This window comes from Mastigoproctus giganteus, chromosome 8, assembly GCF_048544385.1.
Source record: "Mastigoproctus giganteus isolate SK-2022 chromosome 8, ASM4854438v1, whole genome shotgun sequence".
Lineage (NCBI taxonomy): Eukaryota > Metazoa > Arthropoda > Arachnida > Uropygi > Thelyphonidae > Mastigoproctus > Mastigoproctus giganteus.
Genome location: NC_143582.1, coordinates 45,829,707 through 45,854,700, shown reverse-complemented (window position 1 = coordinate 45,854,700; position 24,994 = coordinate 45,829,707). Strand labels below are relative to the sequence as shown.

Here is a 24,994-nt window from a genome sequence, read left to right as displayed (position 1 = left end):
TACATTAATTTATATGTATCCCATGCATTTTTCTTCTCTGCCACATGTCTCATTAGTTCATCTGACATCCGTTTAGTCCTAAATCTTGAACAGTATTTCTTAGTTTTTATGTAGCTTCTAAGATTAATCTTAGTAGCTTCTAAGATTAATTCTTTGAATGCTTTCCATTTTGAGTTTTCTGTTTTGCTAACATCATCATATGGTCCCACCGTATAGAATTTAAATACTGTTTTAGACCTCCATAGTGGCCTTTACAAAAACCCTTCCCTTTACCCCTGATGGTAGTTACCTCTTTGAGTAAATCCTACTTCAGCACACTGTGATCACTGCTACCTGGTGGTTCCTTTATCTGCAGATTCTTAATGCATGAAGAATCACTACTGATAATCAGATCAAGAGTATTACTCCCTCTAGTTGCCTCCCGAACATGCTGCTGTAGAAAACTGTCATCCGATAGATCCAGAAAAGCCTTGCTAGTGTGTGAGTGATCAACCCACAAATTCCAGTCAATATCTGGGAAATTAAAATCCCCCATTTATAAGACTCTCTGATTTACTGGCCCACTCTACTTCCCTGTGCAGTTGTTTATTATACTCATCAGAGTCAATAGGCCTATAACACACTCCTACTCTCAATTTTGATTTCCCAGTGCTTATGTCACACCAAACTGACTCGACACTGCACTGTCCAGCCATGTCGACAGGCTGTACTTCCTTGGATTTTATGTGTTTCTTAACTAATAGCATAATGCCGCCTCCTTTCCTATCCTGTCTATCCTTTCTGTTTCCAGAAAGGATAGACAGGTTCCAAATTCCAGTTCTGCATTTCTTATATCTGTGTGACACCACGTCTCTGATATCCCAATAATATCTGCCATTGATGTTTTGACCAACACCTCAAATTTATTTACCAAACCCCTAGCATCGGTGTACACACAAATATACATTCAACTGTTCCTATTCTTAGCTACCCTAACACAGCCCATGTGTTTACTTGTACCGCGATAACTCCCAGCAGTCTCTGAAATCCCCTGTATCTTGTTTTCCAGGCTGCTGCTCATTCCAATAGAAGCAGCGCAAGAATCACTTTCACCTCTCCCAGCGGCTACTGTTAATCTGTTAGTCGTTGTATCCCTCCCAAACTATTACCTAGTGACAATATTTGTTGTTTTCTGTATTAATGATATTGATAAAGGTATATCAGAGTTAATGTATAAGTTTGTAAATGATACAAAGGTTGGCAGGACAGTTAATGCCATTAATCAAGGTATGTTATTGCAGCAAAGTCTAGACTAGTTAGGCAAATGGACTGAGAAGTGTAATTTGAAGTTTAATATTGACAAATGTAGGGTACTTCATATAGTGAGTAGTCCAAGAATAATATACCAACTGTGTGGGTACTCCACTCAGGTGTAGTGAAAAATGAAAATGACATGTGCAGGAGGCAGTGTTAATTTTGCAGTCAGATATGAAGTTCTCTAAGCATTGTGAATAGCTTGTGGGGTTTTGTCCATGATATATAAGGATTTTTCTAGTAGAGGTAAGTAGGTGATTATCACATTATACACTGAGTGATCACTGAATTATCACCACCTACCTAATACTTCGTAGGTCCTCCTTTTGTCCTCAGTACAGCAGCTATCCATCGTGGCATTGATTCAGCAAGATGTCGGAATCTTTCGGGAGGTATGGCCAACCAAGCTGTGTATAATCAATGCCGGTATGGAGGTGATTGGTGTATCCAGATGCCTGATATGCCTTTCCATAGTGTCCTACAAGTGCTCTATGGGATTGATATCGACAGGGTTTTGGAGGCCAATTGAGATATGCTGGAAGTCAGAACCGTGTTCCTCAAACCATTCCTGCACAAGTGCCTGATGGCTCGGTGCATGTCATCTTGGAAGACACCATTGCCATTCGGAAAAAATAGTAACATAGCAAGGTGTACAGTCAGCAAGCAGTTGATGATAGTGGAGACCACTGATGTTGTTCCACATGGACAGGGTCCAAGTTCCTGCCAATGAAACATGCCCCACACCATACAACCACCTCCACTGGCCTGCACTTTTGATACCATGCATGATAGATCAAGAGTCTCACGTTGTTGACGCAAAATCCCTACACGACCATCCACGGTGTGAAATAAATAATGTGACGCATTCAGTCAACACACCTTTTTTCCAGTCTTTTAATGTCCAACTTGCATGTTCTTTACACCAAGCGAGTCTTTTATGCCGATGAACCTTGGTTAGGAGAGGATGCCGTAGGGTTCGTCTGCTGGTATAGCCCATATGTGCGAGGGTGTGGCGCATGGTCATGCCAGATGTTGTTCCCGTTTCGCTCGTGTTGTTTTGGATAGTCAAGTCTTCAACAGTGCTGCACCTGTTTGCCTGTACGAGTCGTCGGACCCGGCACTCACCTCTAACATCAACCTTTCGCTGATCATTGTAGTTTTGCCGTTGGGTCGTTGTTACCATTTTGATGCCAGTCCTGGTACACTTTAACTATGGTGGCTCTCGAACACCCCACTAGTTCAGCCGTTTGGGAAATCAAGGCACCAGCTTGTTGAGCACCCACAATCTGTCCTTTATCAAAGTTCGATAAATCCTTCCTTTTACCCATCACGCTCAGAATTTTACTACCTACCGAACCACTGACACCTTATTTATGCGATGTAAGTCGACTAACTCTGCACTCTTGTACCTCACGTGGTTAGTGGGTCGCATTCAGTTTTCATAGTGGTGGTCATGATTCAGTGATATAAGGAAATGGTCAGTTCACATCTTGAGTACTGCATGTGTGTTTGGAGGTCTCATTTTAGAAAGGACAGATCTGTTGGAATGCTCATTGTTGGTCTTAATGTGTACATCGAAGAACAACAAGATTAGTGAGAGGAACAAAAGGGTACTCTTGCCAGGAAAGGTTTCTGTTCTGCAAACTGCAGCACCTTCAGACTAGGCACCTGCAAGATCTGATTGAGGTGTTTAAGGCTTTGAATGGATCGAGTATGCATCAGTGCTAATAGCATTCTTCCTTTTGCTAAAACTACACATGGGATGGAATAAATTCAAACTGAGGGAGGATGGTTACAGAGTTGACATGCGGAAAGTTGCTTTGGTCAGAGGTGGTCGATTGTTGGAACAACCTCCCATCTGGTGTTGTTGAGGTGGGTAGTTCGAAGAAATTTAACAAACTAGATACTGTTAGAGAGAGAGAGAGAGAGAGAGAGAATCTTTATTGCCCTTCACGGCCAAAAAGCCAGGGGTTTACAGCCTCCTGAAACTTCCGGGAAAATCGAACAATTATTTACAAAAAAAGTAATTTTACAAATAAAAACATATTTTAATCCAAAGGAGAGAACTCCTTATGAGAGTTAAGTCTGATTGAGCTGGCTTAACATCGAGATAAGAGCACCAGCTCAATCAGACAGGAACAGATGCATGGTACACATCAGTCATTGCTGACTAGTCCTACTAGTCATAATTTTTTTCTGGTAAGTCCAGTCAACAGCGAATTTGTTCAGGTCTGCGTCAAGTGCCTGGGTTTGCTTGAGCATCTGCTGAGGGAGGAACTTGTCCAAGAGATGGAGTCATGCTGAATGCGAGTAGAGCTCGGGATTGACCCTAAGGTCAGCAGGGGGGGGGATCCTCCAGCCACAGGTATCCCAGAATGAAGGTGTTGCAATTATGCCTGTTATCATCTTGACTGCTGCTAGGAGGCGTTGGTCGTCGACTAAGGTGGGAAGCCGTGGAATCCTGAGAGAGTCGGCAAGCTGCATGGTGCGAATCAGAGCTGGAAGGTTGTACTTCCTGTTGGCCCACTTTAAGAGCCAGAATTCTGTGGCAAAGAGTGGTTTCTTTATTGATGGTGCCGCTGATGCCCAAATTTCAGCACCGTAGAGTAAAGGTGGAAAGATAACTGATCTTATGTACCTCGCGGTTGTCTTTTTATCTCTGATATGAAGGAGATGCTGTTTTGCTATCCACCGAAGTCTTGAAGCACGTGTGAGGATCATGTCTATGACAGTGGGATAGGTAATATGGGAAGTTTTTTTTTTTTTTTTTTGCTGATGATACATAAGTATAAGTTTGCTTGCATAATTTTCCACTACGAACATTACTATTACTAACCATTTGGGGACTGTCAAACTCTCTTTTATGATATCATCTCCCATTACTAACTTGGTGGACATCCTGACCACTGAGAATTATGCATGTGAATAAGTATCACAACGACGTTCTTTATGAAGGTAGTTATCATGGTATATAATGGTTTAAATTGTAGTTATCTCATAATGAGACTATCCTGTAAAGACAACAACCAGTTTACAATAATGCACACTTATAGTGTTTTACACTTTCAATTTGCAGCACCTTCAATCCTTTTTTTTTTCTTCTTCTTCTTTTTCTTTTTCTTTTTTTGCATGCTATTAAACAATAGAATTTTTAACAAATTTTATCAAACTAAATTAAATATATCTCTAGTATTACAAATATAATAAATGTAGTACAGTTATCCCTTGTTTAGCATAGGTTGATATGTTCCAAAAAATTGCTGCACTAAATGAAAATTACTTTTCAGTAAGAATTACATGTAATAATGATAATATAAGATATTCTTCTGGCTTAAATTTTTTCATGTATAAGTTTATAAAAAAGTTGTCAGTGTAAAGTTTTTCATTTGTAGTTCAGTAGTTCTCTAGTTTGGTCACTAAAATATTATTTTGCAATAACAGTATATGTATAGAATCTTACAGAAATTGGAAAATTTTATTAAAATTAAAAATATAAAGAATAAATTTAAATTGTAAAAAAAAAAATAGAAAAGTAGTTAATAACTGTATTGATTTACTGAGTCTGTATTGAAGGCAGCCTCATTGCTTTTTTACACGTCTGTCTGTTCTACTGGAGGCAATATGTCCAATGTACTTTGCACGTTACTAGATTTCTGCTTCTCCCTATAAATTTTTCCATAACATTGAATCGATTATTCCAAGTCCCTGCTAACATACAAACTCCAATTTGAAAAACTCATCTGAGTTTTTTTTGTTGTAATTTGATGAGACTTCAGAGTCTTTTTATTCTTCATCTTCAAAATTGCTTTCATCCTCTCCAATTCAAGTGCCTTATTTTGATAGAACTACAAGAATTTAACAACTCTCTCATATCTTCCTTAACCCACATCTTGTGAAAGATTGACAGTGTCAGCTATTACAGCCATTTCTTCGTTAAAGCCCTATAACATTGGAGTTGAGATCATTCTGAACTCTAATGTTATTGGACTTCTCTTCTAACTTGATTGGGTGTACAGGAGGATTGTCGAGAAGCAACAATGCTTTGTGCATGATATTATTATTTTTGCAGTATTTCTGTATAGCAGGGCAGAAGTAAGAAGTAAACCATTCTTCCTAGTTCATCTCTTCTGATTTGAATGCCATAAAACAGGAAGAGGAGTTTTTATATCTTTTAAGAGCCCCTGGTTTTCTCTCTGTTACTAGTATGGGCTTCAGCTTAAAATCTCCCACAGCATTTTCTCATAAAAGAATGGTTAACCAATCTTTTGCTGGTGCAGACTTTTCCGTGGGGAAATAAAAGTTCTTCTCGGCATTCTTTAAAAAAAAAAAAAAAAAAAAAAAAGAGAAGTCTACATTGAAGACTTGATGTTGAAAATATCCTCCTCCTTCTACAATAGCTTGTAAAGTTTCACAATATATTTTGCTGCCAAAAAATCAACATGGGTTAATTTCAAGTTGTATGGATCAGTATTTTTTTCAAAAAATGCTTAAACAATCCAGTGTCTTCAAAGTTATTGTTGGGCTTAACAGAACTCATGTTTGGTCTTCGCTCCAAATTATTAATCTTCTCCATTGTGAAACTGCATGAATGCTGCATTTTTGCAACTGATGGGTACATCTTGATGCACTTCTTTTTCTTTATAGTTTGCACAGTATCATTCGACCAATTCCATCTGTCACATGATCACCCTTTTCTAGATGCTTAGACACTGCAAGTTTCACTTCTAAATTAATACATTTCCTCTTGCTAGCACAAGATGTTGAAGAACTTGGTCTTTCTGAAAGCATAATGAGGGATAAATTCTTTTAAAATATGAATCACAAATAATTTTAAATAGTTCACAGAACCAAAATGTAATATGTAGTTTTCACTCATGATATGTGTTAAAAGATACATGGAAGTAAAGTAAGGTAAGACAACATGTGATTTTGACAGTTTTGAGTATTGATAGTTTATTTTACATTTTAATGAATTCAGCTACTTATTAGCACGATCACAAACCATTAGTACACTGATCACTGATAATACACAACATCACTGATCCCAAAATACACAACAAAACACCATATGTATTTTCTATTATTTATTTTATTTTTTCCTTGTGTCGTAGAAGTATGTAAACAGTGACAGGGTGCAATCTCAGGATTTACTGAATTTCATTTGAATTCTGTTGCTGCAAATGAGTAAAAGAGAGATGTGAAAAACATTGGGAATTTTGTAATGTCTCTTAGGAGGAAAGCTCTGTGATATGAAAATTATATTGGCATTAAATAAAAAAGTTCCTCTGTTTGAAAACCACCCAAAAGTGAAATCGTGCTAAATGAAAACATGCTAAACACGTGATACCTGTATTAACATAATAGTGCTGTCATTGATGAAATGAATTTATAATTTCATCAATGACAAACAGTACATATTTTTTTTCCTGCCACTAAGATTGACTTCATAACATTTTTTTTTTTTTTTTATTGATGGCAATATTTGAACACACTCATAACCAGTACTGATTGCTTTACCATTAAAGCAATAATGTTAAATTTTAACCTGGCAGTGGTGGCACCTCCATTTGTAGCAAAAATTGTGGTGTGATAGTGCCCATTTTATTTTCAATTTTTGGAAAATGTTTTGACTGTTTTGAATTTTGCTTGAACAGTGCCAAAATTTCATCTTTTCTTTAATGAATTGCACTGTTTTCACACATTATGTAAATTTACACATTATGTAAATTTTTAAGTTTAAAAAAAAACAGTAAAACGTTTTGAAAACAGCTGTTTTATACATATTATTTTCAAAAAAAAAAATTGCTAAAAATTACTAAAAAACATATTAGACATAAAATAGAGCATCGGTCTCTTAGTTTATTTCACCTTGCAGTTTATAAAAGATATTAAGTGCATGAAATTTCAGACTTCGTATGTGAATGTTTTTGCATGGATATAAATATTATTAAGAAAACTTGTGTATTCGATGTAAGTTATTTCCATTTTCAGACTTATTTCAAATTTGGCACCATTTACAACACATGAAATTTGAAATTATATATGTTTCTTCCTGCTGAGTAGCAGCCATTTTTAAAGAATACTGGGTTTTGTGATATTGTCTTTATGTTGCGTAAACAATAATAAATCTTTCAAAAACAAATAGGGTTTGTTTATTGACCTAATGGGAGAGGAAAAACAAGTAGCCTGAAACTTTAAAGAAACACAGTACCAGTGCTAATTTGGCATTGTTGCCATTCTTCAAGAAAACTGCATATAGTTGCAAAAATAAATGGTGGCAAGGTACCTGATAGGTTCTTGCATACAATTTCTATAAGAAAATCTTCAGAAACTGTTACAGTAAAAGTTCTACTATATTTAGGAAATTAGAAAAAATTTAAGGTTTTTAATAATTAACAGTTAACATGGGAAAGTTATTTTCAAGGAGCACCTGTGGGGTTCCCGACCACTGCTGCCAGGTTAAACAGTTAGAGGTTGTATGCAGTGTGCAGTAGAAAACAGCAATAATTCATGATTTATAATAATAGGGTTGGAACCCAAAACAATGACTTGTGAGTGAACCAAGAACATTTCATTTCTGTGGATCCACCATATTGTCCAGTCATTCCTCTAATCAACACTTAGCAACAAGCATAATATTCAATACTTTAGCTACAATAATCAGTATATGGATAACCTATGTGATATGTATGAGAAAAAAAATAGTAATTTCCTGATTTCTATTGATCCAGTTATAATTAAATTTGGGAAGGCTTGATAAATCATTCTAGAAGAGCAAAATATCAAATTTTATGAAAATCCATCCACTGAATGTCAAGTTATTATGTGTGGATGGACAAACAGACAAAGAAATAATAATTGCCTGATTTCTGTCATTGCCAGAACCCATTTTAAAGAAATTTGGGTTTGGCTTGATAAATCTTTCTGGATGTGCTGAATATAAAATCCAGCCACTAGGAGTTGTTATTATATACAGATGGACATGGTGAAGACATTAGGAGATTTATGTGTGTGTATAGCTAACTTGCTTAAAAAATTGAGAAGAGCATGCAAATACAATAATAAACGCAACAATAAATTTAGTCTGTCATCCCTTTCTCAAAACTGAAATTAAGAGGTAGGATTGTATTCAGGTTTATTTCTTTTTGGGACCTTAAAAAAAGCAGTATAAGCAGAGGAAAGCATTTAAAACAGGAGTGCTATAGGCATTAACAAAATACATAGCACTTCATAGAATTGAACGTGGAGCCAGAAGAGAAAAAAAAGTGTTAGAAGTGGGATAACACTATAAGCAGGAGTGTTATAATGGGAGTTTACTGTATATACTGTATGAAAGCTTTCAAAAGCCAAAACAGTGATATTAAGTTATTTGGAATGAGTTTTCTGTTCTTTAAAATGGGCCATAATTTTAATGAATGTTTTGCAACATTCATTAAAACCAAACTATTGTAACTTCTTACTTTTGTCATTTATATTTGCTTGATACTTTGAGGATTAGGAATTTGACACCAGTCCATTTTTTAAGTACATAAACTGAAAGAAGTGAAGTTATACTACTGGAAGATGATTATGCTGTGATATCACATTAAATGTATGACTATTTATTCTGCACTAATAAGAAATTTTATGTTTGAGAAGTGTTGTGTAGAGCAGGGGTGTCAAATTCAGAAGTTCTCGAGGAGTTAGTGGACCACACTAATGGTAGTCCACAGGCCACACCAGTGGGCAAACTTAATATCAGTGGTGTTATTCAGCAAAATATATTAAATATTTTCTCGTTGTGTAAAAATACGCTATCTCATAACCATCAACATTTATGAATATTTGTATAACATGAATTTTATTTTAATTTTATATTAGTGTATATAAATATACACTATATAGTGTATATATCTCCTTTAAGTATCGCCATTTACCATTTTTGTTACTTATATGCAGTAAAATGTGCTGTGGAAGTTGACAACACTTGGGGGGGTTGCATGGACAACTAGTTTGACATGTTTATGTAGAGGGGGAAAAATTCTTAAACTCTTGATTATGAACTTTAAAGGTGGGTTCTAAAAAGGTACAAATTACTACAAATATAAAATAACACAGAACACATGAATAGTAGAATAGTGGTATTTATAGGTATACTAGGCATACTGAAAATTACAAACACTGCTGTGTCGGTGAGATTTTGGAGGGTGGGCAGATCTCCTTTGTTTTGAAGCTGAAACTTAGCATCGTATGTGCTGTTGGTGCCTTAGAACAGTTCCATGATGACATCTCTGTTCATGTTTTGAGGAAGAATCTGGGCCCTTGAATAGGCTTGGCTTTCTTGAAATATTATGGTTGAATTGCTTGTAATAAATCAGTAGTCCTCAGCATTGGTTTTTTCCCATCCATCCAGTGCCATTTTTAGAATCCTGGGTGATACATACCCAGTTTTACAGATTCATGAAAGGTTTATAATAGAAATTAGTTTAAAATTCCAGCATATACTTGCAAAGATGTGCTTGAAAGTTTTGAGTCTTTACTCTGCCCAACAACATTTCTAATATATTTGCTTGGTAGGTATTCTTATAGTAAAATAGGTGAGGGATCAGGAACCACTATATTAAATTAAGATTATCATTGTATAACCATTTAATTGTATTTGAACATGTAATTGAACAAATTAAATGATTATGCAAATGCCAGAGGATTCTTTATCTCTTAATAGGAGGGGGAAAAGGTTCATTATTGAACCAAACCATTGTTGTTTAATGGTTCTAACTGTATTTTCCAGGTAAAAAAAAAAAAAAAATCCTATTTCTAATCTCTTCATGAAACTTATTTGTTTATTGGTATCTTTGTAGAATCTGTCATGTTCATGATTGAGGTTGGACCTGGAGGGGGAAATTCTCTTCAAATGTTAGAGCAAAGCTGTAGTGCAGAATAAAGTCATTGATATTTCAATATGGTGCCATAGTTTAATCATTTTTCCAGAAATTTTATAATCCCCCATCTACCCAAGTAGCATGCTTACCTATTACTTTGCAAGTGACTGTTATTTGTTTATTCTTATCAGCTTTTAAGCAGCAATGAGTCCTGGAAAACTATGATGTGATCTTCATGGGTCTCAGGCCACGCTTGACACAGTTATCTTCTAAAAATTGAAGAGATAAATTTAAAAGTTGTACTCTAAAGATTTAGTATTTTTCTTAATGTTTCAAAATATACTTTTTGTTTGTTATACATTTAATTTTTTTTTCTTTTTTTTTTTTTTTCTTTTTTTTTTTTTTTCTTTTTTTTTTTTTTTCTTTTTTTTTTTTTTCTTTTTTTTTTTTTTTCCATTTTACCCTTTTAGCATTTAGATAGGCCCCTTATATATGCACATCTGTTTTTTTTTTTTTTTTTTTAATATCCCTACATAAAATAGTCTTCCAAGTCCTCAGTGCCATGTTCAGGGGTTGTTGGGTGCTCATCATTGCTTTAAACAGTCTTTTGTCATTTTTTTTTTCCAAAAATAAAATAGAAAGGAAGTTGTTTCTTTAGAAAGATTTTATTGATTTTTAAATTTTTCAGAAATATTTTTTGAGTTTAATATTTTTAATTTTTAGTTAGTGGAATTCACTTGTGCACTACATCAGGTAGTCTGGAGGGCCACATGCAGGCTGCTCACCACTGTTCCAAAGCAAACAGAATCACTTGCAAAGTAATAGCATCGCAGAGCTCAAAATTAGGGATATGGCTTATATCTGAATCTTTATTTTATGTTCAAAGATTTATTTTTTGGAGTAAGTATTCAGACTTTTATAATTTAAGATTTAAATTGGGACACTGTTTTGATGGCTACCATTTATCCCTCACAAATATTCTTTTGCTTTAGTTTTCTCAAGATGTTTTGAAAGAGATAAACATTTCAACTGCATTATAGTGTGTTATACTAGTTACATATAGGGTTGAGGTTTGACTTTAAAATAATGGTTAACCCTTACCTTCTCGCTTTGGTCTGAAAACCTTCCTCAAAGGTTTTACTGCACTGCTTATTAAAATATTAATTGAATACATTATTATTATAAAAATAAAGGATTTTAACTGGATAAAACATTATAGGATCATGAAGGAAAACAAATTAGGGAGGAAACAAAGAATGAAACCATTAGTTTGCAGGTTGAAAGGGACCTACTGAAAGAATATAGGAAAAAAGCCATGTACACCTTGCTTGGTACTAACTCTGCCATGATGTGGAAAAACCCCAAAAATTCTTGTCATGAGAGAATTCAAACCCAGGCTTTTCTAAAATGGTGTAGTCAAGCAGTGATTGAAATCATTGTGCTTGTTGAATCCTTGAAAAGGAGGAGGAACTAGCAGAGAAGAAATGTAGTTGATGAATGTTTTGTAAAATATATTTCAGAACTTGGTTAACCTCCATTTTCCTGCAATGTTTTGTTCTTTATATTTTAATAATAATATTAGCTTTGTTAACTAATAAGAGTATTTGATTAATATTTTAATAAACAGTGTTTTAGAGCCTCTGAGTAAGGTTTTAAGAGCAATGTCGGGATGTGAGGATTTATCATTAAAGTTAATTTAAATTTCAACTTTATATGTATCCAAGAAACAATAGTATAATGCACTGGAAATATTTCTTTCTTTCTTACCATTATTACCTGTATTCATACACCATATGCCTTCTAGCTCACATATATTGAAACAATTGCGCTCAAGCATATTATATGCTTGACACATCAAGTTTTTCTCTCTTGGCTTATTTTTAATTATTAAATTGATTAAATATATTTTTTATTGCCTTTAAAATAAAGCAGAAAACAAAGTTGTATGACTGTCCCATGTGTAACTATTACTTTTTCTTGACACACAGCTCTGTAGGAAAGTGTTTTATTTATTAACCAAAATCATTTGAAATATACTGGTTGTACTTAATTTTGTCTCTGTTTATATGTAATGATCTTATACATCAGCAAGAATAAGTTTTCTATTAGGAACCATGGCATTTGAATATCAAAATTTAAGAATGGGAATGGTAATTCCCATTCTTAAATTGTGAAATACTGGGTGTTGCATAGTTTCACAAGAAAAATTTGTGATCTGTCACCTTGCAATTAGTTGAGGAGGAAATAATAGACATGTATTTTTTATTAGCATCAGTTGCTCACCAGGCTTGCTGCAGGAGTAAAATAATTCCTTAAAAATGTGCTTTATCCCTACAGTGAGCATGCTAGTGTACAAAATGCAACAAAATATTTAAAAATTTCAAATATCTATTCTGTTATCATGAGTTTTAGCATTCCTTCAGTATAGCTGTATATCTTTTTGATATGCACTGTTGATTATGTTAGAATTGAAGAAGTATGGTAATAATTAAAAAAAAATCAAAAAAAAATCAGATTTCTGTGTTACATGTTATGTAAAATGTAATGCCTGCTTATGTGACTGATTTCTGGAATGGTGATTCACCAGAGGGGGATATCGGTTTGCTGCATTAGTGTTTAGAAATGCTTTAAAGAGGGTTTAGATATGGTGCCAAGGTAACTAAGGACATGATGCATCAATATTATTCTGTCTTTAATATTGCATGTATTGTATTTTGTTTTTCCTGTTCATGATATAAAGACCATGCTAACTTTTCCTGATATACTTGTTCAAGGTATTGGGATGGGGAAACCATGTAGTCTCTTTCCATGGTGTAGAACGGTAGTTGTAACCACTGTGGTAACTATGAGAGCTTTAAAAAAGAAGAGAAGATAGCAAAGAAATGTGGTTGTTTCATATTTTGTAAAACTATTTTAAAAAATTTAAAGATGTATTTTCACCACATACATAAAATAAATTACAAAAGAAATCATCCTATACATTTGTATGTTTATGCAGTTATGTGCCACATATTGTAATATTGTTTATCATTAAAAAAAAGGGCAGGGATTCAGCCGATTCATAAATTATATCCAAAGCTTATTTCTCTGAAGATACAGACAGATGAGGAAATAAAATTGTTGTATTTTTTTTATCTTCAGCACTTATTCATCCCTCTGGCTGGAGCCTAAAAGAGTATTTATTTATTTATTTATTAGCTATATTTATTAAAACACAACTTAGATACAGAAAATAATTTTAGAATAAAAAATTTTTTTCTTCTTTTTCGTGCCTTAAAAATGGTGTGTGGGTTATTGAAGAGTGTTGGGGTATTTGAGAAAATATGGTGGGTGGGTGTGTGTGTGTTACTCATTCTTTTGTTGATTATAATGCCAAAATGAAAGCAGCAATGCAAATTTCAAAATTTTAAATAATTTTTGCTTTATTCCAACCTTATTAAATGATACAAGATGAAATGCATGCCTGCTCGTGTAACTCTTTTAGTGCTCCTGTTTGTAAATATTTCTTTTGTCCACCAAATTCTGCATGTCCAGTCATTAGTTTGCTGTACAAGTTTTTAAAAAAATTTTTAAGGAGTGTACTCCTGTTTTTTTTTTTTTTTTTTTTTTTTTTTTTTGCTGCATGTATACCTTTTATATTGTTTTGCTTATATGTATATAAAAATGTATAATTCTTTATTGTTGAAATAACTAGTTGTAGTAAAACATGATATAAGAATATAGATGTACTAAAGTAGATTACTATTGAAGTTCAAAAATTATGAAAAAATGAAATAAATGGAATGAAAACAAAACGAAACAATCCTTCTCAATACGTTTCTGTGACCCTTTTATATGTAATAAATATTCATATAAAATTTTTGCTTACAATCATGAGTACCTATGGGGATTTCCTGAATATAAATGCATAGATTAAGGAAGGTTTGGGAGATGAAATGGAGTAATAAAGGGCCTATCAGTGTAAAGTGAAAAAGGCCTTCCTTCCATGAGTTAAATGCAAATAAAGAACTCACCAAGAATATCAATAAATTTTATTATTTTATGAATAAATTATTAATCAATTATTATCAATAAAATTTTCAAAATTATTTTTGAAAATGAACAAATGCTTGAAGAAACCATATTTTCTTACACAAACTTCAATTTCCCATAGAAGTGATATGACAATTTGGCATGACAGAGGTACCTGACAGAGGTACTTGACAGATTACCTGAAAGCTACAGGTAATCTGTCAAGACACTGATTGCTTCATTGCATCCCAAAAATAAAAATCTAACAGTGTGATATCTGGTGATTGGGTAGACCATTTAACCAGAGAGTCATTCCCACATTCTATCCATCAATGTAGTTAATGGCCGCATAACCATTGTCTAACTTCAGCATTGAACAAAACGAATCCATTACATTGTCACCAAGGAGGCCAGCCCAGACATTCACAGAAAATTTCCTCTACATATGCTGATGTGCTACATGAGAATATTCAATGGACCACTGATGGCTGTTGTGGAAATTAAAGATGCCACTGTAAATGAATGTACAATCATCTGTGAATAAAACTTGCTCAGAAATGAGGGATCATTGTTTCATGTCTGTAGAAGCCAAGTACAGAACCCCAATCAGGGTTATATAATCAGAGAAGACAGAGAGTGGTAATCAATGGACACTGCTCATCGTGGACTAATGTTATTAGTGGAGTCCCTCAGGGTTCAGTGTTGGGTCCATTATTGTTTTCTGTATTTATAAATAATATCGATGATGGTATATCAAGCTTAATGTCCAAGTTTGCAGATGATACAAAGGTTGGCAGGGTTGTTAAGGATACTACTGACGCTATGCTGCTGCAACAGGATCTGGAAAGGTTGAGCAGATGGGCTGAGAGGTGGCAAATGAAGTTTAACATTGACAAATGAAAAGTACTACATATGGGAAACAGCAACCCCAGGGCAACGTATCAACTCTGTGGTACTACACTGACAGTGGTAAAGAATGAAAGGACCTGGGGGTAATTGTGCAGGCAGATATGAAGTTCTCTGAGCAGTGCAGATGAGCTGCAAGAGTAGCTCATGGGGTCTTGTCAATGATATACAGGATTTTTTCTATCAGGGATAAGGAAGTGATTATTCCCTTGTATAAGGCAATGGTCAGGCCACACCTTGAGTACTGTATACAGGTCTGGAGGCCTCATTTCAAGAAGGATGTAGGGCTGCTGGAACGAGTACAGAGAAGGGCAACAAGATTAGTGAATGGAACAAAGGGTTGCTCTTATGAAGAAAGGCTTAAGTTCTGCAAATTATAGTGTCTGGAGACTAGGCACTGGCGAGGTGATCTGATAGAGGTGTATAAAGCCTTGAATGGTTTGAGCAAGCTCAATGTCGATGGGATTCTTCCTCTTGCTCAGAATAATCATCTGAGAGGGCATAAATTCAGATTGAGGAAAGACAGATGTAGGATAGATGTGTGGAAAAATGCCTTTAGCCAGCGGGTAGTTGTTTGGTGGAACAGACTTCCATTTCTTGTTGTGAAAGTTGATAGCCTAAATAAATTTAAGGCTCAGCTGGACAGGTATTTCGAACGAACAGAGGGGTGAAGTGGAAGTGTTTTTTTTTTTTTTTTCTTTCTTTTTTTGGCTGATGCTGCATAAGCTTGCTTTCTTGCATCATGTGCCTCTGCTAATGCTAATATTATTATTATTAGCCATACGGTGCAAGGAAGCCTGTGACTTATGCTGCGCCAACCAAAAAAAATTTTCCGAATTACCCTCAGAGAGAGAGAAAAGTAGAACAGTTAATCCTTGAACGAGATGGAAATGGAATGGGTACATCTGGTAAACATCTTCGCATAATGTCCTATATGCAGCATTCTTTTGACATCCCACTCTTGCTGATAAACATCTCGTGCTCGTTCCAGGCCATTATTCTTCTACACTGCTCAGTATTTCTTCCATTTCAAGGTTGTGTATGTAATGTGGAGCACCTTTGTCTAGAACTTCCAGTGCCAGTCATTGGTCCACATCAGCAAAAAGTTTTGGAATTAAGAGCAATGGAAAGAATTGAAAATTTTTCTGTGCATGCATCTCCTGTGTGCTCATTAAATGTAAAAGCCGCTAACTTGTCTACTTCCAGTAGTACACAGTAGTCAAAACTGAGGAAGTGAGAGTTTATAATCACACTGAGAGTAAATAATTCCATTAATCACATCAAACTTCAGCCTGATTCACTCAAGATACATCTCTCTTTATGCATTTGTTGTGTAAACAGTGAATTATGTCAGTGATGAATTCATTCACTTATTCAAACATTTTACTAATATGAGATATTGATATTCCTGGTAATTTCTTTAACTGCATTTAAATCATGAAGCAAGCCATTTTTCACCATATGTTGATAGGATCTTCACTCTGTTTTATCTTCCAAACCTTCTCCTGTCTTTGAGCTGTCCATTTAAATTGGGCACACCCTGTATAAACGGTAGGTCATAGTTATGTGTACTCAAATCATGTGAAACCGTGTGTGTTTTTAAATCATTTCAACATGATGAATTGGCGATTTCAATTATATTGAAGTAAAATAATATTTGATTTAAAGCTTCCAAAAGCTCTGGTGGCTTTGTATATATCTTTGTATATATTTCAACTGCTATAAGTAAACACTTTGTAGTGTTACTAATTGGTGATAGAATTATCTAGAATGACTGCTGGCTGCGTCATAATTCACCAGATTTATTTCTAAAGCTGTAGAGTTTATGCTATGAGTATATTGCTTTAACCTTTAACACTATTTCAGAAGTTCCCAAACTTTCTTGGTTCATGGCACCCTTATTCACTGTCCCAGTAATTTTTTGACGGCACCCCTAAGCCAAAAGAAATACCTAACACAGTGGTTTTCGACCTTTTAATATATACCTATATAATAATTTTATTCTTTATATAGAGGTACTAAATAAAGATAAATTATAGATAACCACAAAATTAAGAAGATACGGTATAATGGATATTGTACCGTACCCTTTTTATAATGAAATAAATATATAAATTTCAAAGAAAAAAAAATAATAATAACTTTTAAGTAACTTAAACCCAAATTACACGGCACCCCAGTTAAAAACCACTGCTTTATTGGATCAGATCGTCATACTGTCACCTTTATTACACAGCCACAATTGGTGGCAAGTATGAAATTATGTATGTTTCTTCCTGATGAGTAGCAGCCATTTTTAAAGAATACTGGGTTTTGTGATATTGTCTTTATGTTGCATAAACAATAATAAATCTTTCAAAAACAACTAGGGTTTGTTTATTGACCTGTTGCCTGAGCTAACTGCAGTCTTGGATAACATATGAAGGTGAAATGTTGCGACAAAAAAGTTCAGTAAAACAATTAGGATAATGCATTAAACCCACAGCCATCCCAAATATAGGTGGAAATTTATTTATTAAAGTGAAACCTGTTAAGATGCCAAGACTTTGAAATAGGTGGGGCATACCTTGAAATAATTATCATCGAAATAAATATAATATTTTAATACATTAAATATAATATTTTTACTCTGATCATATAGACTTTTCCCTCTTGCATTCTTTGATACAGTTGGTAGTGTTTCCTTTCTTTCTTTGCTAACAAAAATAATAAACTTGAACGAACTATTAAAGTATGCAGTTATTATGACAGACAGCGAAAGTTTGTGCCAGTTCCTCATCTGAATTGTATTGTGGCACTATCTATGTCTGAAATGGAATTGTCCTGGCATTTTGCCAGGCATGGTCACATTCCACACAGTAATTTGATAGGATTTAAGAGATAAAAATTTTACTATTTACTGATGCATAATAAATCATAGTTAATAGTGTGTACACCTTAGTGAGCATCTTCAGGCTTGAAGTGGTGGAACCCATGTTTAGTCTTCAGAACAAAGCTCCAGCAATCTCTTCCATCATGCAGTATAATTGATATCTTTTGAGGTTATGATGGACATCATGACGAGATCCAATCTTCCTTACATTTCAAGAGTACAGCTCTAAAATGGTGTTTCCAGACTGGTTGCTAGATAGTCCAAACAGTGACGGATTTTCTGATCTGGAAGCCTCTTAGAGAGTTACCAACAGATTCGGTTGGTAACTCTCTAGGAGGCTTCCAGATCAGCTAGCGTATAACCTTGCTGCCTCTCTGCCAAGATAGTGATTGGAGGGAATTGTCAAGGAGTTGGGTATATTCTTACTATGTGTATGCCATATCCAAAAATTTCATTACTTCATATGGCATGAACTTGCTACCTTTTCTTACTTCTGAATACACCATGAATTGTCAAATTAATAGAATAAAGCTTATCTGCGAAAATATCCAAACCTCCCAAACACTTCTTCATTCGTTTCACAAATATACATGATTTCAGACTAATCTCAGTGATGTCCATTTCCACTTATAGTCTGCCAAACCCGTGTACTTTTTCTGACAGAATGCCATTGTCAGTTGATTCAACCATTCTCATCTCATTTGTCCTAATTTTTCATTATATGATTCCTTTTGCTTCAAAGGTGGTATTTGTGCATATTTCTGTTCTGATATTCCCAGTCAGAGACAGTAATTTGGAATCTTCTCTTTTCGATTTTCTCTGGCTTAAAAACTCTCCACCGTATATTGTCAAATTCATCTGTTGCCTCTCGTTCTTCCAACTCCACTAATCACTTGGAACTCTTTGACTTTCTCCAGTCCAACTATCCTAACAGTGAGGTAATTTTCCTTGTTAATTTTAATGTTCACAACTCCAGCTGGCTTCTGTTTTCTACTCACACGGACACAGCTGGTCAAGATGCTTAGGCTTTTGCAATTACTAATGACCTCACATAGATTGTTCATTTACCTACCAGAATACCAGACGATCCTAAAGAACAAGCCAACACTCTTGATCTTTTTCTCACAAACAACACTACTTAAATACACAGTCGAGATGAGTGGGCCTCTAGGTACCTCAGATCTCTATTTTGGTGATGATGTCTTCTCCGATGAAGCCTTTCTCTCGTGGCCATTCTTAACTTCATGTTGTTTGGCATTACAAGAATACTAAATGGGATGATCTACAAGATTTCTTCTTTTTCCTAGTTGGATTACTGTTTCAAGTCTTCTGATGTCAATATTTGCTCAGATCATGTCAGTGAAGTTATTCTTGTAAGGATGAAATTCTTTATTCCACACTCCACGTTAAAGTCTTATCCTATATCTAAACCTTGGTTTTCTGATAAATGTGTTAAGGCTGTTCAAGATAAGATTGTAATTGGCTTGCATCCAGATCTCCAGGTTCATTTTCTGCCTGCACCAAAGTTCTCAACAATTGTAAAGCAGTTATTAATCAGTCCAAACTAGATTTCGAACAGGGTAAGAGTAGAAAAATTGTTTGTTGTCCAGATTACCAGGTAGATGAGCATTCTGGTCTTTTGCCAAAGCTATTGGCTGCAACTTTTGCCCGCCTCTGTCAAAACCAGATGGTTCTTTTACCACTTCAGCCAAGAATTTAAAGCCGACCTGCTATCATCTTATTTTTCTTCCAACTCTTGTATTGATGATTTTGGTAAACCACCTCTCACCATTCTCAGTACACTCCATTCAATGCCTCCTATTGTCTTCCATCAAAAGGATGTCAGAAGGATTTTGATCAATCTTGATGATACAAAAGCTCCATGTCCTGGTGATATTTCTCCACTTTTACTCAAAGCTTGTGCTCCTAAATGTACTCCTATTTTGTGTCACCAGTTTTTACTTTTTGTTTCAAGTGTTTCTCCTTCTGCTTGGAAATTTGATCATATCCTGCCAGTTCTTAAAAAAAAAAAAAAAGGGTGAAAAATCCCTCCCATCCAATTATTGTCCTGTTGCAATTACTTCTACTCTTTCTAAAGTAATGGAGAGATCAATTAACTGCCAACCAATAAATGATCTAGAAACCTTCCATCTGATCAGGATCACCGGTATGGATTCCATCAGTGTCGATCCACTGGTGATATTCTGGCTTGTGTTACCCATCTATGGACAAATTCAGTTTGAAAGTTTGGTGAAACTCAAACAGTTTCTCTTGACATTTTCTTTTAATCATGTTTGTCATAGAGGGCTTCTAAATAACCTTCTATCTTATGGTTGCCAACTGTTTTTTATAACTGGGCATCCAGTTTTCTCTCTGACCGCTCACTGCGAGTGATGGTAGTTGGCTCTCTGTCTTCTAACTTCCCCACTAATTCTTTTTTTCTGCTCTTTTCCTCTTGTATATTAATGACCGTCTTCCATTGACCAGGAATCCTATCCATAGTTTTGCTGTTAATAGCACATTGCATTCCACATTTGAAAAACCTATCCCTGCCCAAACAGCTTCAAGTTCTCAAATATTCACTACCAATTCCTTAAATGATGATCTCCGGGTAATTCTCTGGTGGGAGTTCTCTGAAGTTCAGTCCTGAATTACATCTCACAAAAATTATTCTGCTCCTATGTTTACCTTTGATGACACTCCAATTTATAGACTAGATCATATCAAGGGTTTAGTGTCATACAGTGTTAACTACAAAATTGTTTTGTAGTTGGTTAAATTAATTAATTTAACCAAAAAAAAGTCATTTGAAATTTTCTTGGTTTACCAGAAATGTACTTACAGCCTAAGCTACCCTTTAAAGTACTAGAGAGAAATACAGTTCTATGACATGATATGCATTATTTGTATAAAGTAAAACTAAAGTTATTGCGAAAACAAGTAATATTAAAAAAAATTTTTTAAAGTCAATTCCTACTTAGGTCAACAAAGAAAAATTTTATTTTAGTTACTTTTTATTAAATAATTACAATTAATATAAATATGTATATACATATGACAGAATCACAATATTAAGTGGCAAAATAGAAAGCGAATTTCCTTGCAATTTTCCATTTTCCTTTCTATATATGGTGTTGGACTATTATTTTTTATTCACATGTTTCATTTTCCATTTTGTTCCCTCCTTGACTCAGACTAGAACCCAGAATGAAAAAAGAATCTGAAAAAGAAATTTTTTTTCAGCGATCTACACGCTTCGCCACTGACGGTATTTATTCCTAAATTTATATCCTGCTAAATATCTTATATAAGAGAAATTTTTTTTCTCCCATATAAAACTAAAATTAATTAATTAATATTTGAAAAAACTGTATTAACATCAAGTGTCATCCACTACAAGTTTAAAAAAATGTATTTGAACTTGAGTGGATGAATAACAAAAATTTATCAAAAAATTATTGATTTTCGCAAGAATTGAACTCTCATTCTTCACCTTCACATGAAAAATACTGAAATCCTTGCATTTTACCGATTGAGCTACTGCCTGTTGATTTCAATTTTATTCCTAAATATATATAAGAGAAATTTTTTTCTCCCATATAAAACTAAAATTAATTAATTAAATTTAATTAATGAATTAATATTTGAAAAAACTGTATTAACATCAAGTGTCATCCACTACAAGTTTTAAAAAATTTATTTGAACTTGAGTGGATGAATAAAAAGTATTTTATTAACGATTGAAAATTTGAACAAGATATATAAATATATATAGGGAGAGTGTGAACTAATAGTAGGAATTGAATAAAATGCATTTTTTGTAGTTAACATTGTTTGACTCTAAACCCTTGTTATATCTCTATTGGAGATTACCCTGACCACTAATCTCTCTTGGCATAAAGACAATACAAATATTGCTTTCTGCATCGAAAAAACTAGGTTTTCTCTTTTGCTCTCTTGTTACTTTTTTTCCAAACAGCTGTTTACTCTGTAAAAATCGCAAATCCACCCTACCATGGAATATTGTTTCCACATCTGAGCCGGTGTCCCCCAAAACATTTCTGAGGCTTCTAGATTTCATTTAAAAGAGGGCAATTAGGTTAATTAATGACTCATCTTTAACAGAGTACACCAGTTGTATAAAGTGTACATTAAAGTTAATTTTAAAATGATACATTTTCCCCCCTTTATTCTACATACTTCCTAAGTACCTCTAGAGATGTAAATCATCCCTTATTGAGTTGCTTTACAATTTTTAGAATGTTTTAAATTTACTCAGGCCTGATTTACTAGTTCTTATGTTACTCTAGTTTATATGATTTTATTGTGTACTGCAATATGTGTGTTTATGGTTCAGTTTATGTACTGTGCTATGTGCAAAACTAATTAGTTTGCTGGGAAAAATGCTGTCCACAAATGTGGTGCTGGGTTTATATTTTTCAATCCCCTCAAGACTGACTGATTTCTGTCCTGTTTGGTAAAACTTTTAAGAATTCCTCCAATCTCTTAGGGACTTAAAACCATGCCTCTCCAAACAAGTAACAAAGCCACTATACAGTCACCAATCATTCTCAGGCAATGTATTGAATAGTACTGATTTGGTGTAGTGTAATGAAGAGAAGTTTTTACTGAGAAGTCATTACTGATTTTTTTTTTTTTTTTTTTCGTTGCTGATTGAAATACAACTTAAATGCTCATAAATTGTAAGTGATGCATTTTTTGTATTTGGTTTGAACCGTTATTTGAATAGTACTTTGAATAATACAGTGTTGGTTTGTAGTATTTGAAGTGCATCCGCAACTTAGGCCATATATAATATGTCTATAAATTGCATGTATATTGCAATTTATTGCAATTAATAAAAAAAAACATTTTTTTCCATGCCATAATCAATTAGGATAACAGAAACTCCACATGACTTATTTCAAAACATTTATTTTGATGATCATGGAATACAAGCACTCTCAGTGAATGTCTTGATTTGTTAAATAGGTTGGGTTATTCTGGTATTCGACCAGTGCTCATACACTTTTTGAAAGTTATATCCTAAGTATAGAGATCATTTAAACATCAAAGATTTTCAAATGAAAAGAAAACTCAAGGAAATATTTTTGATTATATGAAGGTCAATGTAAAGTAAATTGAAAAAATATAGTAATGCATAACAAAATGCCGAGAAGGAACTACAGATTGTTGCTGGATGTGTTATACGCAGATCATGAAAACGCACAATTCATGAAATGACTAGTTTCTTACCCATTTCATGAATTGTGCACAATGATTTCTTGTCATTTCGTGAATTGTATAGCAGCAGAATTAATATAGTTATTATTCCGATATATTTTTTTTTATTCATTCTTACATAACAGTATTTTCACGACAATTACATTAACTGTCTTTAAACTAAATTCAAAAAACATAGGTAAGTCATGAGTAATCATTATTGCAGACTACTAGTGCAAGTTTCAATTGAAATAAACACTTATGAAAACATGATGAGCCTATAAACAAACATTACTATTATCGTTATGTAATTTTTTCTTTGAATGAAAACCTTTAATGATTTTCACAAGATTTATTTGGGTGGCATGAGGAATTGCAAAGAACTTGATATTTAAAACATTGGCATTTCCTACTTTCACAATATACTTTACAAGAGCATCTTTTGAATCCTTGTCTGCTTCTAGCAGAAAGTTTGCAAACCAGAGCTCTTATACTTAGTTCTACAGTTGGAATCTCACTTACAGATAATCTCTCATAATTAACTCTTTCAAAATCTCTGAAGCCAGTTTTCAATGACTCCCCCTTTGGTGCCAATTCTGTATTTTTCCTCTTTTATGTCAATAACTACACCTATCAGGTTTGCAGGGTCTCCTTGGCCACTATCAAAGGTGGGTACAAACACATTTACACAATCTCCAACTAGCAACATGTTCTATGTTTTTACTTGCAATCTTCCTTAATTTAATCGCTGGATGGTCGTCTGCATCAATATCTCCATCCTTAGTTAAAGTTTCTGAAAGAGCTAGACGTTGATTACCTAGTGAATCATCAAGGGTTATTTCTTCACCTTTTTTAGTTTCTTCTAAAGTATGTTCATGACTTTCTTGTATCATTTCATCATTATTTCTATTAAGTTCTTCAGACACCACAACATATTGTCCTATGAGTTGATGTAATTTGGCATCTCCTTCTTCATGATCTAAGTCAGTACATGAATTCTTCTTCTGTTGTGGAGTTAGTAATTGCACTGTATTACTCTCAGGGTGAATTAACATCTCAGTTAAACTTTCTTTGAGTTGATTTAATTCGGCATCCCCTTCTTCACAATCTAAGTCAGTATTTGAATTCTTATTCTGTTGTGGAGTTAGTACTTGCACTGTATTACTCTCAAGGTGATTTAACATCTCCTTCAAACTGTCTTCATCAATTCCAGGCTGAATTTTATTCAGGAATTCTATTGGAAGGTTTGCTAAAGACAATAACAATAAAGTTCAATCCTTCCTACTTCAGTAATATTGTTAAATATAAGAGAAATTCTCATACCTTACTATAGGAATGCTCTTCAACCAACACTCACCCCCAACTTATCCAGTTGATCTATTACGAAAAAAAGGTTCAAGTTAGTAATGCAATATTATCCATAAAATTTATTATCAATACATACGGTTTTATTAAAAAACTACTCTTGTGTTCAATTCCCATTATCTATCAACTGCCAAGAAAGGAAAAGCGAAGCGTAGTCGATGCACACCGAACCACCCAAGACTAAACCAACTCGCTATCAGAGACTGGGAATTGTCAAATTTTCCTCGTTATTTTTAGTTAAACTTTTTATTAAGTGACTAAGTTATTTCGTTAAAATCCGTGCTCACAAGAAGTAAAATGACAAACTTAACAATATCCACTCTTTTAAACCAAATTTAATACTACCCCACATCAAGATTATTTTTGTTAACCAATGTGAATACCACTATTCACACATGCACGTAAAGGTCCATGAATCCGAAATGATGTATGGTCTACGAACATTTATAGAATTAAAACTTAA

At 34.1% G+C, this 24,994-nt stretch overlaps 1 protein-coding gene across 1 annotated transcript in view; it reads left to right on the top strand.

Moving 5' to 3' along the window:
- LOC150081504 (beta-1,3-galactosyltransferase 1-like) overlaps positions 1–24,994 on the top strand; it is a 92,306-nt gene that overhangs the window by 49,354 nt on the left and 17,958 nt on the right. Inside the window, exon 3 of the mRNA XM_090379453.1 lies at positions 10,878–11,054. Within this exon, the coding sequence (XP_090235579.1) occupies positions 10,878–11,054 (177 nt within the window). The remainder of the gene's footprint in view (positions 1–10,877; positions 11,055–24,994) is intronic.